The 15,890-nt window shown below is 41.9% G+C and overlaps 1 protein-coding gene across 3 annotated transcripts; it reads left to right on the plus strand.

Moving 5' to 3' along the window:
- Window positions 1-632: 632 nt before the first annotated feature.
- On the plus strand, window positions 633-15,590 carry LOC110523805 (protein regulator of cytokinesis 1). Of its 3 annotated transcripts, none has more exons than XM_021602835.3 (14): window positions 633-830; window positions 1,443-1,575; window positions 1,676-1,798; window positions 1,916-2,149; window positions 2,327-2,497; window positions 2,615-2,764; window positions 3,079-3,229; window positions 3,312-3,448; window positions 7,986-8,081; window positions 11,120-11,272; window positions 11,727-11,828; window positions 12,167-12,271; window positions 12,640-12,744; window positions 14,809-15,590. In XM_021602835.3, exons 1-14 carry the CDS (start codon window positions 814-816, stop codon window positions 14,872-14,874), a joined length of 1,743 nt encoding a protein of 580 aa, XP_021458510.3. In that variant the 5' UTR covers window positions 633-813; the 3' UTR covers window positions 14,875-15,590. The 3 variants fall into 3 exon arrangements, with proteins under 3 accessions (XP_021458510.3, XP_021458511.3, XP_021458512.3); XM_021602836.3 differs by having other exon boundaries at window positions 12,179-12,271; XM_021602837.3 differs by having other exon boundaries at window positions 12,182-12,271.
- The last annotated feature ends 300 nt before the right edge of the window (window positions 15,591-15,890 follow it).

The following is a 15,890-nucleotide window of genomic DNA, read 5'->3' on the forward strand; positions in this document are numbered from 1 at the left end:
GTTATCAATAGAAACAACGCTTTTGTATAAAGTATAAGTAAATTCATGGTTTAATAAACTACTACAATACTAGCTATGTGTAATTTAAATGACTAATGATTTTGAGACTATGAAGTTATATTGAATGCTAGTCCTTTTCAATTGCCAATTCACTTGACAGCAGGTGTGTCAATGATTAACTGGCAAAATAACAGAATGCAGCATTGGAACAATTCCTCTGCGCTCAGCCATTACAGGCTTACTACCGTTTAGTCATTTCACAATTTGCTGTGTCAGTTTGATAGAAATAATAATTTACTTTGGACATTGGCATGAATTATGCTGACTTTTCATATTGCAGGTTCAAACATCACTCCAGAGCACTACAGACATTGAGTACAAAGTGAGCTTTCCTGACTCTTCATTCAACATGATTGAATGTATAGACTTATGTGTATCCATCTAATCAGCAACATCTACCAGCAAATAACATTGATATGGCGTGTGGCGTAATTCTATAAAAGTATTTTGACTTTCTTGGTATAGTACTGAAGTGAAAATGCAATGTAGCCTACTGTCCACTTGATGACGGCAGAGAGCCTCCCGACCAAAGTGAGAAAACGGGAGTGCCATTGGTGAGTGAATAGCCTATTACAGCGCTTCTTGAACAAGGACGTCTTTTTTGAATTTTTTTGCACAAGCAGCTGAAAGGGCACTGTTTCCGCACCGCTGTAGTGACAAATGAAACTAGCCAGCCATCTACGTCTTTTTGTATAAATAATTGATATTCCTCAACAGCTACCTATTTTTCCTTTATTGTTTTCGGGGAAAACTATGTCAAGTCGGAGGAGGTAAGTTCAAGTTGACTTGGCTTGCTAAAGTATGCTAACCTTAATACAGACGGTAGCACCACAGTTATACGAAATCTTTGGTAGTACCAGTTAGCTAGTTAAGTTAACTGGTACTGTCTCTTAGCTAGTTAGCTGCATCAATGTTTGGTTGATTACCATTAGAAATTGCTTCCGCAATAGAAATAGCTAATGACATTGCAGCATTGCCGAGATAGGGGGAAATGTTCAAACCGTTGGTAGCTAGCTAACAGAGGTAGTATCTTTGATACCCTTACAAACTAGCCAGCTGTGTGTTAGCGCTGGTCCAGGGTGTTATTTTTACATTCGCCCCTAGATGGATTTCCACCTTAATATTGACAGACTTTAACATACATCTGCTACTCGCCAAAGTAAAGATGTTGCTAGAGTAACGGTTGCTGACGAACCTTTATTTGCCTGAACCGCGAAAATAGTTGTGTGGTCCATCCGTTGTAGTACAGATCTAACGCATACGCTTGGACCAGAGCTAGTCTGGCAGTAAACAAAGTGTTCAAAATACCTAGTTATATGTTTGCTAGCTACTTAGCCAGCATATGTTACCAAATTTGATTGTCTTGTCACTCATCTCTGCAGTGAAGCCCTGGCTTTCTCGCTAGTGACGGGTATAAACCATGCCATGGCCAGGCTGGTGGACATCTGGGACAGCATGGGCATCATGGAGGAGCAGAGGGTGGAGCGAATGGAGACAGTGAAGAAACACATTGAGGTGAGGCTTTAGAAAACAGTATATTCAGATGAACTGCATGTTACTGAATCCTCGTTAAGTAGTCAATTAAATTAACCAACTCTGACACTATTTTCCTAAGGGCCTTTTGAATGACATGATCACCGAGGAGGAAGCCTTGAGGCACCGCATCCGGGCCAATATCATCACTTTTCAAAAACAGCTGGATACCTTGTGCCTGGAAATGTCAATGGATCCATACAAAGTAAGTGGTACTTTAAGGCCTTTTATAATCAACCTCAACATTGTTTGCTGATTCCTTTCCTTGACTCCATTCCTTCCTTTGTACAAACCTCCTGTCTCCGTCTTGCCCACCTGTCAGATGGAGGAGGGCCTGACAGTCCTCCAGATTGAGAAGAACCTGCGTCTGCGTGTGGAGGTTCTGACCAAGGAGAAGGGGGAGCGTTTGAAGGAGCTATACAGACTGCAGCAGCAGGATAAGGAACTGTGTGTGGAGCTGTGCGTCACCCCCTATTACATCCCCACTGGCAGCATGCCATCTCGCACGCAGCTACAGGAACTCCGGGAGCACATCCAGACCCTCAGTGAGGAAAAGGTACTGTAATGGCTGCAGGCCAGGTTGAAGATTTGGGTTTAGTATGAATGTCATTTTGAACTTCCTATTGTCTTTAAAAAGCAGCATTATTATTCAAACTGTACATTTGTCATAACTGCCCATTACTGGTATTCTGGAGAGAGAAAAAATCTAAACTCTTGTCACTCAATCCTGTAGAAGAGTCGTGCAAAGGTGTTCTCAGGTCTGCGTGAGGACATCAGGAAGCTGATGGAGGAGATGGGTCATGAACCAGAGACTAGCCTGGAGAAAGAGTCTGTGGGCCACGACGAGGATATATTCCTGCTCACTCATGAAAATATCAAAGCCCTCAAACTGCTGCTCTCCCAGGTACTGAAAATAATCTAGCCGCGCTACTAATGATTACTTAGATATTATATTGTAGTCTTTTATTGTATCTGATGTGACTTCTAGGTCTGGGTCTAGTATTTGTATCATTTTGTGTAGATGGAGGTCAAGAAGGAATCACTGACAAATACTCTAGCTGAGCTGAAAGAACGATCCATGTGCCTGTGGAATCGTCTGGATGCGCTGGAGCAAAACTGCAGTGTGTTCCAAGAGAGTGTGCAGGGTACCCTCTCTGACCAAATCACACAGGTTGGAACTCTCTCCTCCTTCATACCTCTCCTTCACCACTATGTTGGACAAAGCTTCACATGCATACCACACACCACTGTTCAAAACAGTAAACCTTACACTATGACTATAATGTTGCCCCGGACAGCTAACAAGGAAACAGAACAGAGATGGTGTTAGTATCCCACAGTGTTTGAGACAGTCCTTACCTGGGTAATGTTCATTGGGGACCACTGAGGAAAAATGTGTTTCTTATAGTACCTCCTCGTATCACTGTTTCTGAGCGTTGTTTTCCTTTTTCTTCATACTGAACCTGACCATGTTGTCCGGTCCAGTGGCAGGGGGAGGTGGACCGTCTGACAGACCTGCAGAAGACCAGGCTGGGGGATGTGATTGAAAAGGTCAGACAGGAACTAGTGACCTTCTGGGACAAGTGCAACCTGGGCCGTGAGCAGAGGGAACCCTTCAATGCCCACTTCTGTGACAGTGAGTAGAACAACACTATGAAATCTCACTCTCACAGACAAAATACACATGCATCTGATCGAACCCATTTGTTTTTCCCTAGATAACTTCACAGAGGAGTTGTTGGCGCTGCATGATGCTGCGCTATTGAAGGTGAAGAATTATTACGACCAGGTAAAGCCCTTACTGGAGGCCCTGCAGAGATGGGAGAAGTACTGGGCCCTCTTCCAGGATTTTGAGGTACTGCTGGTATTTGCGGTCAGGCTATGTTTGAATGAAATTGCAACGTTTTGTAAAATTGTGCACTACTTGGTGCATGTCATCTAGGACTGTCCGTAACAACAAAAAATCGACCAAGAGTTGACTTCTTTCGACCAATCGATTGGTTTAAATTTCAAAAGGTGTATTTTTCCCTATATACAAATCAACTAGCCTATATGTAGGCTAATGAGCTTGTCTTATGTTTTAAGCACAGTGATTAAATAATTAAGACACAAATGACTCAAGAAGGAGCCAGAGATAACCCACCCTCTTCCTCCCCTTGCTGCTGGCTTTCTGCAGTTAAGCTCCTGAAGTTGCTGGTAATAAATAGCCTGTAGAAACAAAATAGCCTACATAAAGTTAACAAATAAAATGTTGAAGCCTGCAGGTAGAAAATATCTTGACTAAAAATAAATATCATATAAATCACATTGGCTATGCATGGTTTGTCTGCAAGGAACATTGTATCAACTTGGTCCGGCCTGAAGCTCGCGCTAGCAAACTTGCAATATTGTATAAAAATATTCTGGGCCCTTAGTTTCCCGCAAATTAGCTCCAGACCGACAAGGCTGTAGATACACAGTTGTAGGCCTATTTTACAAGGTTTCCACCGGATCACAGCACAAGTGGTTATCGAAGGAGCTGGAAAGATTTTTCAAATAGGCTACGTTGAGGAACTATTGTCTTTCTCAATGAATGTAAAAACAGACCTTATTTACTTGCTGTTTGAGTTGAAGAAAGAAGGAAGTTCTTACTGACTTTATTGTCCCAATGGGTAAATGTTGTTGCAGTGTCATTTACACTTTTTAATGTGCTTTTAAATACAAAACAAAATTGTCAATACAACTTTCATAACAGTTACATACCAATACATAAACATTTTTAAAAAAAAGACTAGCCTGCCGGCCTTACTGAGTCTGTAGGAACATTAGCCCGAGCTATTTAGGAGTGATATCACACCTGGCACAAATGATTGTCTGCTTCTGTTTTTCCTGCTGAGGGGTGCCCTTTACCTGCGCCCAGAGGGGAGTACGTCAAAGTCCGGGTACATGGGATGGCTTGGGTCTAAAATGATTTTGTGAGCCTTGCGGCGGGCCCTGACCTTAAAGATCTCATCTAGACCTGTCTGTTTGACTCCAAGTACCTTGCTTGCTGTGGTGATAATCCTTCTCAGCATATTTCTCTGGCTGACAGTGGCACTGCCAAACCAACAAACAATAACAAGTTCCACAGTGGTGGTGAGGTAAGACAATCAGAAATACTATCAGATCCCCAAATGGGCACGTTTATAGGCCTACCTTTGCACGAAGGCCAGGCAGCCTAGGCCTATTTCTCTGCATAATCCAGTGTGAGTTCTCAGTTAACGTTGATAGGAGAGCTACAAACAAAAGACAGTTCATGAATTGACAACTCGGAAATGGTATGGAATAAACCAAAACTTGTTCCTCTTAACTGTAGCCTAGGTTGTGTGGTCCTTAAACAACGTGTCCACTCCGGACAATGAGAACGGTAAAAGGCGGTAATAATAATATATTGAATGCATTAACAGAAATTAAACCAATGTTGTAGATTAGAACGGTAAATGTACTACTGGTAATACTACCGCAATGGATTAGTCCACTGAGACAGGCGCGAGTCAGGCGTTGTCTCGCGAGTCAGGCGGTGTCTCGCGAGTCAGGCGGTGTCTCGCGAGTCAGGCGGTGTCTCGTGTACCATACGTATTTTTTATTTTATCTTTTACAAAAATGATGTATACACTACCGTTTAAAAGTTTGGGTTCACCTAGAAATGTTCTTCTTTTTGAAAGAAAATGTTAAAAAAATTCCATTAAAATAATATTGAATTGATCCGAAATACAGTGTAGACATTGTTAATGATGTAAATGACTATTGTAGTTGTAAACAGCATTTTTTTTAAATATTTTTTTAATAGAATATCTAAGTAGGTGTACGGAGGCCCATTATCAGCAATCATCACTCCTGTGTTCCAATGGCACATTGTGTTAGCTAATTGAAGTTTATCATTTTAAAGCTAATTGATCATTAGAAAGCCATTTAGCATTTGTTAAACTGTTGTGCTGATTTAGACTTGTTGAGTATCTAGAGCATCAGTATTTGTGGGTTCGATTACAGGCTCAAAATAGCCAGAAACAAAGTGCCTTCTTTTGAAACTCGTCAGTCTGTTCTTGTTCTGAGAAATGAAGGCTATTCCATGTGAGAAATTGCCAAGAAACTGAAGATCTCGTACAGCGCGGTGTACTACTCCTTTCACAGCACAGCGCAAACTGGCTCTAACCAGAATAGAAAGAGGAGTGGGAGGCCCTGGTGCACAACTGAGCAATAGGACAAGTACATTAGAGTGTCTAGTTTGAGAAACAGATGCCTCACAAGTCCTCACTGGCAGCTTCATTAAATAGTACCTGCAAAACACCAGTCTCAACGTCAACAGTGAAGAGGTGACTCCAGGATGCTGGCCTTCTAGGCAGAGTTGCAAAGAAAAAGCCATATCTCAGACTGGACAATAAGAAGGTTAAGATGGGCAAAAGAACAGACACAGGACAGAGGAATATTGGGGGTAAAAAGTGTTATTAATCTAAGTTTTAGGTGTTCGGCTCACAAAGAAGAACATTGTGGAGGCAATGTGATGGTCTGGGTGTGCTTTGGTGGTGGTAAAGTGGGAGATTTGTACAAGGTTGAAGAATGAAGGCTGTGACTCAATTTTGCAATGCCATGCCATACTCAGTGGACAGCGCTTAATTGGAGCCAATTTCCTCCTACTCAGGACAATGACTCAAAGCACAGCTCCAAACTTTACAAAAACTATTTAGGTAAGCTGGTATTCTGTCTATAATGGAGTGGCCAGCATTGTCACCGAATCTCAACCCTATTGAGTTGTTGTGGAAGCAGCTTGACCTTATGGTACATAAGAAGTGCCCATCAAGCCAATCCAACTTGTAGGTGCTGCTTCAGGAAGCATGGGGTGAAATCTCTTCAGATTACCTCAACAAATTGACAACTAAAATGCCAAATGTCTGCAAGGCTGTAATTGCTGCAAATGGAGGATTCTTTGATGAAAGCAAAGTTTGAAGGAGACGATTATGTCAATAAAAAAGTATTTATAGCCTTGTCAATGTCTTGACGATATTTCTTATTCATTTTGCAACTCGTTACATATATGTTTTCATGGAAAACAAGGACATTTCTAAGTGACCCCAAACTTTTGAACGGTTGTATGTATGCACACATACACAGTGCATTCAGAAAGTATCCAGCCCCCTTCTCCTTTTCCACATGTGTTTTACATTGCAGCCTTATTCTAAAATTGGTTAAATAATCATTTTTCCTCATCAATCTACACACAATACCCCAAAATGACAAAGCGAAAGCAGGTTGTTAGAATTTTGGCCAAATTTATTACACATTTTTTTTTTTAAATGCCTTATTTACGTAAGTATTCAGACGCTTTGTTATGACACTCGACAAACACCTGTCTATATTAGGTCCCACAGTTGACAGGGAAATAACCACGCCATGAGGTTGAATGAATTGTCCGTAGAGCTCTGGGACAGGATTGTGTGGATGTACAGATCTGGGGAAGGGTGGCAACTTTGCGGCATCATTGAAGGTCCCAAAGAACACAGTGGCCTCTGTCATTCTTAAATGGAAGAAGTTTGGAACCACCAAGACACTTCCTAGAGCTGGCTGCCTGGCCAAACTGCGCAATCGTGAAAGAAGGGCCTTGGTCAGGGAGGTGACCAAGAAGTCGATTGTCACTCTGGTGGAGTGCAACAGCTCTGTCATTCATGCCTTTATGGTAGAGTGGCCAGACAGAAGCCACTCCTCAGTAAAAGGCATATGGCAGCCTGCTTGAAGTTTGCCAAAAGGCACCTAAAGGACTCTGACCCTGAGAAATGAGATTCTCTGGTCTGATGAAATCAAGATTGAACTCTTTGGCCTGAATGCCAAGAGTCATGTCTGTAGGAAACCTGGCACCATCCCTACGGTGAAGCATGGTGGTGGCAGCATCATGCTGTAGGGATGTTTTTCAGCGGCAGGGACTGGGAGACTAGTCAGGATTGAGGAAAATATTAACCAAGAAAATTGCAGAGACATCCTTGAATAAAGGCCTACTATAGAGCGCTCAGGACCTCTGAGGTAAAGAGCTTCTGAGTCTCTGAATGTCCTTGAGTGGCCCAGCCAGAGCCCTGACTTGAACCCGATCGAACATCTCAGGAGACCTGAAAATAACTGCTGCAACGCTCCCAATCCAACCTAATAGAGTTGGAGAGGAGCTGCAGAGGAGAAACTCCCCAAATACAGGTGTCCCAAGCTTGTAGCGTCATAAAGAAGACTTAAGGCTGTAAGTGCTGCCAAAGGTGCTTCAACAAAGTACTGAGTGAAGGGTCTGAATACTTATGTAAATTTAATATTTCAGTTTTGCATTTTTTATAAATTTTGATATTCTATATAATTTGACAAGAAAATGTATAATCTATTACTGAAACTTCTCTTTGCAGAAAAAGGCAAATGATCCAAACCGTTTCTCCAACAGAGGAGGAGCCCTTCTTAAAGAGGCCAAAGAGAAGGTCAAAGTTCAAAAGATGCTGCCAAAGGTAAGACTTCATTTGATTTAAGTCATGTCCTTCTATACATTTGTATGGCAGTTGGCTTCACAGTCAGAAGGAATGTTATATACCATTCATTCATCTCTGACAATTATTTTCACCTGCTTAAAATCTGTTGTAAGTTGTAGAAATTATAGTCTTTACATTTTTACATATAAAATATGTTTATGAAAAGTGACAGACATGGTTGATGATGGTAATCAAACAAACTCCTGCTAAATTAGTTGGAGTGCAGCGTTATATCGCCACAGCTTCTATTCACAACCACTCACTGGAGCATCCAATGATCGGTTCAAGGTCATTCTCATTCTTATATGGCGGTGTCATTGACGTTGTACTCTGATTTAAAATGCCAATGATGTATACAGTGCATTTAGAAATTCCATCATTCTTAAATGGAAGAAGTTTGGAACCACCAAGACTCCTAGAGCTGGCCGCCCGGCCAAACTGAGCAATCGGTGGAGAAGGGCCTTGGTCAGGGAGATTCTCACGCTGACACAGCACCTGAGTTCCTCTGTGGAGGTGGGAGAATCTTCCAGAAGGACAACCATCTCTGCAGCACCCCACCAATCAGGCCTTTATGGTAGAGTGGCCAGACGGAAGCCACTCCTCAGTAAAAGGCATTTGACAGCCCGCTTGGAGTTTGCCAAGAGGCACCTAAAGAACTCTCAGACCATGAGAAACCAGATTCTCTGGTCTGATGAAACCAAGATTGAACTTTTTGGCCTGTATGCCAAGCATCACGTCTGGAAGAAGCCTGGCACCATCGCTATGGTGAAGCATGGTGGTGGCAGCATCATGCTGTGGGGATGTTTTTCAGCGGCAGTGACTGGGGACTAGTCGGGATCAAGGGAAAGATGAACGGAGCAAAGTACAGAGAGATCCTTGATAAAAACCTCCTCCAGAGCACTCAGGGCCCCAGACTGGGGTGAAGGTTCACCTTCTAACAGGACAATGACCCTAAGCACACAGCCAAGGCAATGAGCGAGTGGCTTCGGAACAAGTCTCTGAATGCCCAGCCAGAGCCCAGACTTGAACCTGATCGAACATCTCTGGAGAGACCTGAAAAAAGCTGTGCAGACACGCTCCCCATCCAACCTGACAGAGCCTGCAGAGGATCTGCAGAGAAGAATGGGAGAAACTCCCCAAATACAGGTGTGCCAAGCTTGTAGCGTCCTATCCAAGAAGACTCGAGGCTGTAATCGCTGCCAAAGGTGCTTCAACAAAGTACTGACTAAAGGGTCTGTATACTTATGTTAATGTACTATTTCAGTTTTGTATTTTTAAGACATTTGCAAATAATGTTTTGTCATTATGGGAAGTGTTGCAACGATATGACACTTTTTTTTGGCCGATAGCGATATCCGATATTTTCCTTCCTAAAAAACACGATATCGGTATTTTAAAATTTTAGTGGCCTTTTAAGCATTCTAGCACAGTTAAATAGTTAACACACACACATGGACGCAGCACTCTAAGGCACTGCATCTCATTGCAGGAGGCGTCACTACAGTCCCTGTTTTGAATCCAGGCTGTATCACATCCAGCTGTGATTGGGAGTCCCATAAGGGCGCACAATTATACATATGTATGTACTGGTATGTCCCCATTACCAGTAAAGCATAATCGAAGCCCATTTCTTTCACTTACTTGCTGTGCTGTTTCGTTGTTCAGTCGTTTCATTCTCAACCAGGATTTCTATGGGATGCCATTTGGATCTTTGCGTGTCAAAATAGAAATCAATGACCAGTAGATAACACTATTTGACGCGTTAGATAAGCTTGCTGACCAATCAGGACCTGAATGTGACTGCACGTCACATCATCATTTAACGCATTCATACATTTTTTACGCAGTTATTACACATTGATTACACTATCACTTGTATTTCATGTGACAATGATTAATCGATACGTATGCTATGATGCTGGTAAAGTTGCCTTGTGCACCTACAGTGCTGGTCATAAAAAGAAAAGCTAGCTTAGCTCATGGATGCAAACAATGTTCTTCCCCAAAAACGACATCTGTTTCAGTAGCCATTGTTAGCTAGCTAACTATATAGCTAGGTGTTATCATTCATAAGACAGATTTTATTTGATTAATGGTGGTCGGGCCCATCTATGTGAAGCCAACCACAATAATAATTAGCCACAATAGTGGACCTTGCGGTTAGCCTTCAAAATAACAGTATGGCATAATTCTACTATTTTTTAATCATTTGTATCACTTTCAATTACTTATTTTGAAGGCAAACCGCAAATTCCACTATTGTCCCTAATCCTTATTGTGGCTAGCTTCACCACACATAACCATGTCCGGTCGAGCCTCACTAGCCAGATGAAGCTAGCTGGCTTCTTATAACGTTAGCTTTGGGCAACAGGGTTAAGTAGCTGGCTAGCTATTTATTTTCATGAACTGAAGTTAAATTTCAATAGGTGAACAAGTGGCAACCTAGCTAATACTTAACTCACAAGGATTCCTAAATCATTGCTAAGAATAATGAAAATGACTGCAGTGTGTACCGGTGCTCGAACAGTTAGCGAAAGCCAACATCATTCATGACAGAGAACGGTTGATTGTCAAGGGCAATGAATTCCATAATCTTGGATTTTGCCTTTTGAGTTGTCTCGCTAAAATGTTCTTACTCTTACTCTTTACATGGCGTGATTACGTTATATAGGTATGCACGTCAACTTTGACATTGGTTTCTCACATCAGCGTTAAACTAGACATTAGTTGATTCCGATGTTGGCATTTTTAGCTAATATCGTCCGAATCCGATATGTTCACCGATCGTACATCCCTAATTATGGGATATTGTGTGTAGATTTTATGAGGGGGAAAAAACTATTTAATCCATTTTAGAATACAGCTGTAATGTAAAAACAATAAGGAAAAGGTCAAGGGGTCTGCATACTTTCCAAATCCACTGTAAATAACAGTACGGTGTGTGTGTGTGTGTGTGTGTAAAGGCTTTTTACAAAGGAAAAGTGACATTGTTTCTCCCTGTTATGTGATGTGACCAGTTGGAGGAAGAACTGAAGAAGGGGGTTGAAGCCTGGGAGAAGGACCAGGGTTCTGCCTTCCTGGTTCAGGGCCGGAGAGTCATGACCTACATCTCCAGCCAATGTGAGGAGTACAAGCAGCAGAGGGACAAGGAGAAAAGTGAACGTGCCGCCGTAAGTCCAGCCCCTCCTAATTCTCACCCATAGATTACCACAGTCATAATCCCCATAAACCCTAGCAGTCAAACAGGGAATTGGTTCCAATTGTTTTCCCACCATGCATTTTTCCCATAGGGGATTTTAGAAACACTTAAATGAAGGGCTGTGTTTCGTCTAGGCTTACTCTGGCATAACGTTTTGATACCTGTGTAAATCTGTCTTACAAGGTGACTGTTTTTCATCACAAACTATCGTAAAGCAATATCTCTCTGTTCCCATGTGCAAAAGGCCGATTCTAAAACTTACTGTGCTGAACGTAGATTAAAATAGACTTGTACAGAGTAGCGTGGTCAACATGTGTAACTGCCAAATGGCAATGCTGAGAAATGTGGATTTGACCATTCTGGGGCACTGATCGTTTGTTACTGACTGGTCTGTGACTGAGGCTTTGTTTGTCTCTGTGTTTAAGTTGCAGACATCAAAGAAGGGGGAGATGACGACTCCATTCAAAACTCCCACTAAGAGGGCCCATGGAGGGATAAACGGCCCTACCCCCAACAAGATCAGAAAGGTACTAGGGCTGGGAATTGCCAGGGTCCGAACAAGCTATGAAGGAAAAATACTGGAGTTTTGGTACAGGGACAGCTGACTAGCGCAAACATAATATTTAGATTTTTTTGTCAAAAAATAATCTCCAGATATGTAGCTGTAGAAGGTACAGTAACTAGCACTTACAGTGGTCCTTATGAGACGAGTTCACTGGCCTCCGAAACCAACTCGAGCACTTTATTATTGTGGTAACACTTATTTTGATATAATTGCGTATTGTAAGAATCTCATTAAGTACCTTACGTATATGGAAAATGTAAGAAATGTGTCACTAGTCTTACATGACCTTGACCCACATAGCCCTTCTTTCAGAAGACTCCTAGCCAGGTTACCAGGGTGCGGTCAGCCAACACCTTCATTAGTGTGCCCAGCAGCAAGCCTCCTCTCTCCCAGGTTCAGATGCAGGTACACACCCAGCACTCACTCCAAACTGTGGACCATTGTTGGTTCTTGTCCTTGGTGAACAGCTTCCATTTATATAGCGCAATGACTATTAAGAGAACCACTAGGTGATTGCTGTTATAGAGTTTTTCCTGTTCGAGCCATAAACCACTTTCCAAAGTCTACCTAGCTTGTGAAAGACACAGTATTGACAGCAAAATCCAAACTCGTCTTTAGAATCTAATCTCTTTCCAAGTTAATAATTCTATTAAAGAGATGTAGAAATATAATACTTCAGGTGGATTTGATAGGTAAGCAGAGAAGGAAGTGTGCTGCATGTTCAGAATGTTGACTCTGATGTGTTTGTTTGTGTCCACTCATTGGCTGTGCAGAAAATTAGGCCCCTGGAGAGCAGCACCAGTCAGAGAACGCCCCTGCTGGAGTGCAACAGTACAGAGAGGAAACAACCTGTTGACATCAGCTACCTTGACTTCACTGTGAGACCAGCCTTTTAAACTATACTCTGACTTTAAGACCAGCTGTTAATGATTTATTTATTTTTACAAATATTTGAATAGGATTTTTCTCTCGGCTCTATAGTCAACCAATTAAATAAACATGGCACTTTACAAAACAAAAGCAATTCATACATTCTCATAGCTCATCATAAATTGTTAGTTACGCATTTTAAACTACTCTGACTTCACTGTAAGACTAACCCTTTAAACTAAACTCTACAACCGTCTTGTCTGCAGAAACATTTTGCTCTCAAAATCACATTTCCTGCAATTCTACACATTCTGTCATGGGGTGGAGAGAAAATATTAGTTTTAACGCAAATTTCCTGCAATTTATATATTGTTAAACCAGCCTTTTAAACTATATTCGGACTTCACTGTGAGACCATCCTTAAGTGTCAAGACTGTCATGACTGTGTCATGAATTTACAGTGCATTCGGAAAGTATTCAGACCCCTTGACTTTTTTTCAACATTTTGATACGTTACAGCCTTATTTTAAACTGTGGTGAATGCAATTGATTTGGAAAAACACACCGGTCTGTATAAGGTCCCACAGTTGACAGTGCATGTCAAAGCAAACACCATGCCATGAGGTCAAAGGAATTATCTGTAAAGCTCTGAGACCGGATTGACGTGCAGATCTGGGGAAGGATACCAAAACATTTCTGCAGCATTGAAGGTCCCCAAGAACACAGTGGCCACCATCATTCTTAAATGGAAGAAGTTTGGAACCACCAAGACTCCTCCCAGAGCTGTCAGCCTGGCCAAACTGAGCAATCAGGGGAGAAGGACCTTGATCAGGGAGGTGACAAAGAACCTGACGGTCACTCTTACTGAGCTCCAGAGTTCCTCTATGGAGATGGGAGAACCTTCCAGAAGGACAACCATCTCTGCAGCACTCCACCAATCAGGCCTTTATGATAGAGTGGCCAGATGGAAGCCACTCCTCAGTAGAAGACACATCACAGCCCACTTGAAGTTTCCAAAAGCCACCTAAAGACTGTCAATGAGAAACAAGATTCTCTGGTGTAATGAAACCAAGATTGAACTCTTTGGCCTGAATGCCAAGCTTCACATCTGGAGGAAACCTGGCACCATCCCTACGGTGAAGCATAGTGGTGGGAGCATCATGCGGTGGGCATGTTTTTCAGTGGCAGTGACTGGGAGGCTAGTCAGGATCGAGGGAAAAAATGAACGGAGCAAAGTGCAGAGAGATCCTTGATGAAAACCTGCTACAGAGTGCTCAAGACCTCAGACTGGGGAGAAGGTTCACCTTCCAACACAGCCAAGACAACGCAGGAGTGGCATTGGGACAAGTCTCGAAGTCTAGGCTGGGCCAGTAACCGAGAAATTGCTGGTTCGAATCCCCGAGCTGACTAGCTGAAATTTGTCAACGTGCCCTTGAGCAAGGCACTCAATCCTAATTGCTCTTGTAAGTCGCTCTGGATCAGAGCGTCTGCTAAATGTAAAGTCTCTGAATGTCCTTGAGTGGCCCAGCCAGAGCCCGGACTTGAACCCAATCAACCATCTCTGGAGAGACCTGAATAAAAGCTGTGCAGATAAGCTCCCCATCCAACCTGGCAGAGCTTGAGAGGATCTGCAGAGAAGAATGGGAGAAACTGACCAAATACAGGTGTGCCAAGCTTGTAGCGTCATACCCAAGAAGACTCAAGGCTGTAATTGCTGCCAAAGGTGCTTCAACAAAGTACTGAGTTAAGGGTCTGAATACTTATGTAAATGTGATATTTCTGTATTTTTGTTGTAGATTTGTAAAAAATATTGAAACCTGTGTTCTTTGTCATTATGGGGTATTGTGTGTAGATTGATGCGTTGGAAGAAAACCCTTTTTTTTTTAAATAGATTTTAGAATAAGGCTGTAACGTAACAAAATGTGGAAAAGTCAAGGGGTCTAAATATTTTCCGACTCCACTGTAAGTTAAATGTTGACCTAAGTTTTTCCTCACTTTCTACTCCAACCGTGCTTTTTTTTGGGGGGGGGTTATGGTATCAGTTACTGAAATATGTCTTTCATTCCCTCCAGAGTGCGTTGTCCAAAAAGTCAAGTGATGCAGTTTTCAATTCCACAGCAAAGGACCCCGCGTTTTAAGAGGTGCGTGCACAGTTCACTCCTCAGAGGTTGTGTTCTGTCCACTTGGCACTCTTCTCCTGGCTACACGGCCGGTGTTTTAATCAAATTGGTTAGATTTCAAAGTAACAGCAACACCAATTAGCTCAAATTAGTTACATCAAAGACTTGCCGTGGCTACACGTGTCTTGATGCAACTAATTTGAGCTAATTGGTGTTGCTGTTACTTTGAAATCTAACCAATTGTATTTATGTATAGTAATACTACAACCTGCATGGAAGTGGATAGGTCAAAAGGGACTCTTAGTGTAATTTGCAGCGTATTGTAATAGTAAAGGTGTGGATGAAACTGTCATAAAGCCATGTTTTCCAGTGATTAATATTCTGCTGTCCAGGGCAGGTATTTCACGAGTTTGATACTTTTTAAAGGTAGAGTCCCTTAGATGTTAGACATGCAGTACTTTAATATTCATTTTAAATGTTTTACTTTATAATAAATGACCAGGTAACACCAGAGGAAGCATCCTGTTTTGATACAGACCTTCCAGCAGATCTACATGCTACTCTTTTTTTTTTTCAATTTAAATTTTTATAAATATTTCTGTTTGTAAATACTTCTTTCTTGTAATGCTACTTCTCATTTGTTTCTTCTGCACACACACCGTTTTGTCCTTGTGTCAACATGTGAATTTTACTGTTTCTTGTATACCTATTAATAAATGTCACCTGTCTTTTAATTACAGTAGTGCATGCATTTTCATACTGGTTGTGGATTTGAACTCCACAACCATGGCATTGCAAGCACCATGCTCTATCAACCGAGCTACATGGCAGTGTTTGAACTTTTATCTACACATGAAATGATGGCATGGGAGAGTTTGGCTTTATTCATGATAGGGAATGTTGGTTTAGAGCCAAAGTCCTAAGATTGATTCAGACCCTGTAAACTTGAATGGTTATAGAGAATTAATGATATTCCTCTTCTGCTCCATCAATCCTGGATTGTTTCATTGACCTTGAGCCAAAACACTCCTTTA

Source organism: Oncorhynchus mykiss, chromosome 5, assembly GCF_057628025.1.
Source record: "Oncorhynchus mykiss isolate SJ-2025 chromosome 5, ASM5762802v1, whole genome shotgun sequence".
Lineage (NCBI taxonomy): Eukaryota > Metazoa > Chordata > Actinopteri > Salmoniformes > Salmonidae > Oncorhynchus > Oncorhynchus mykiss.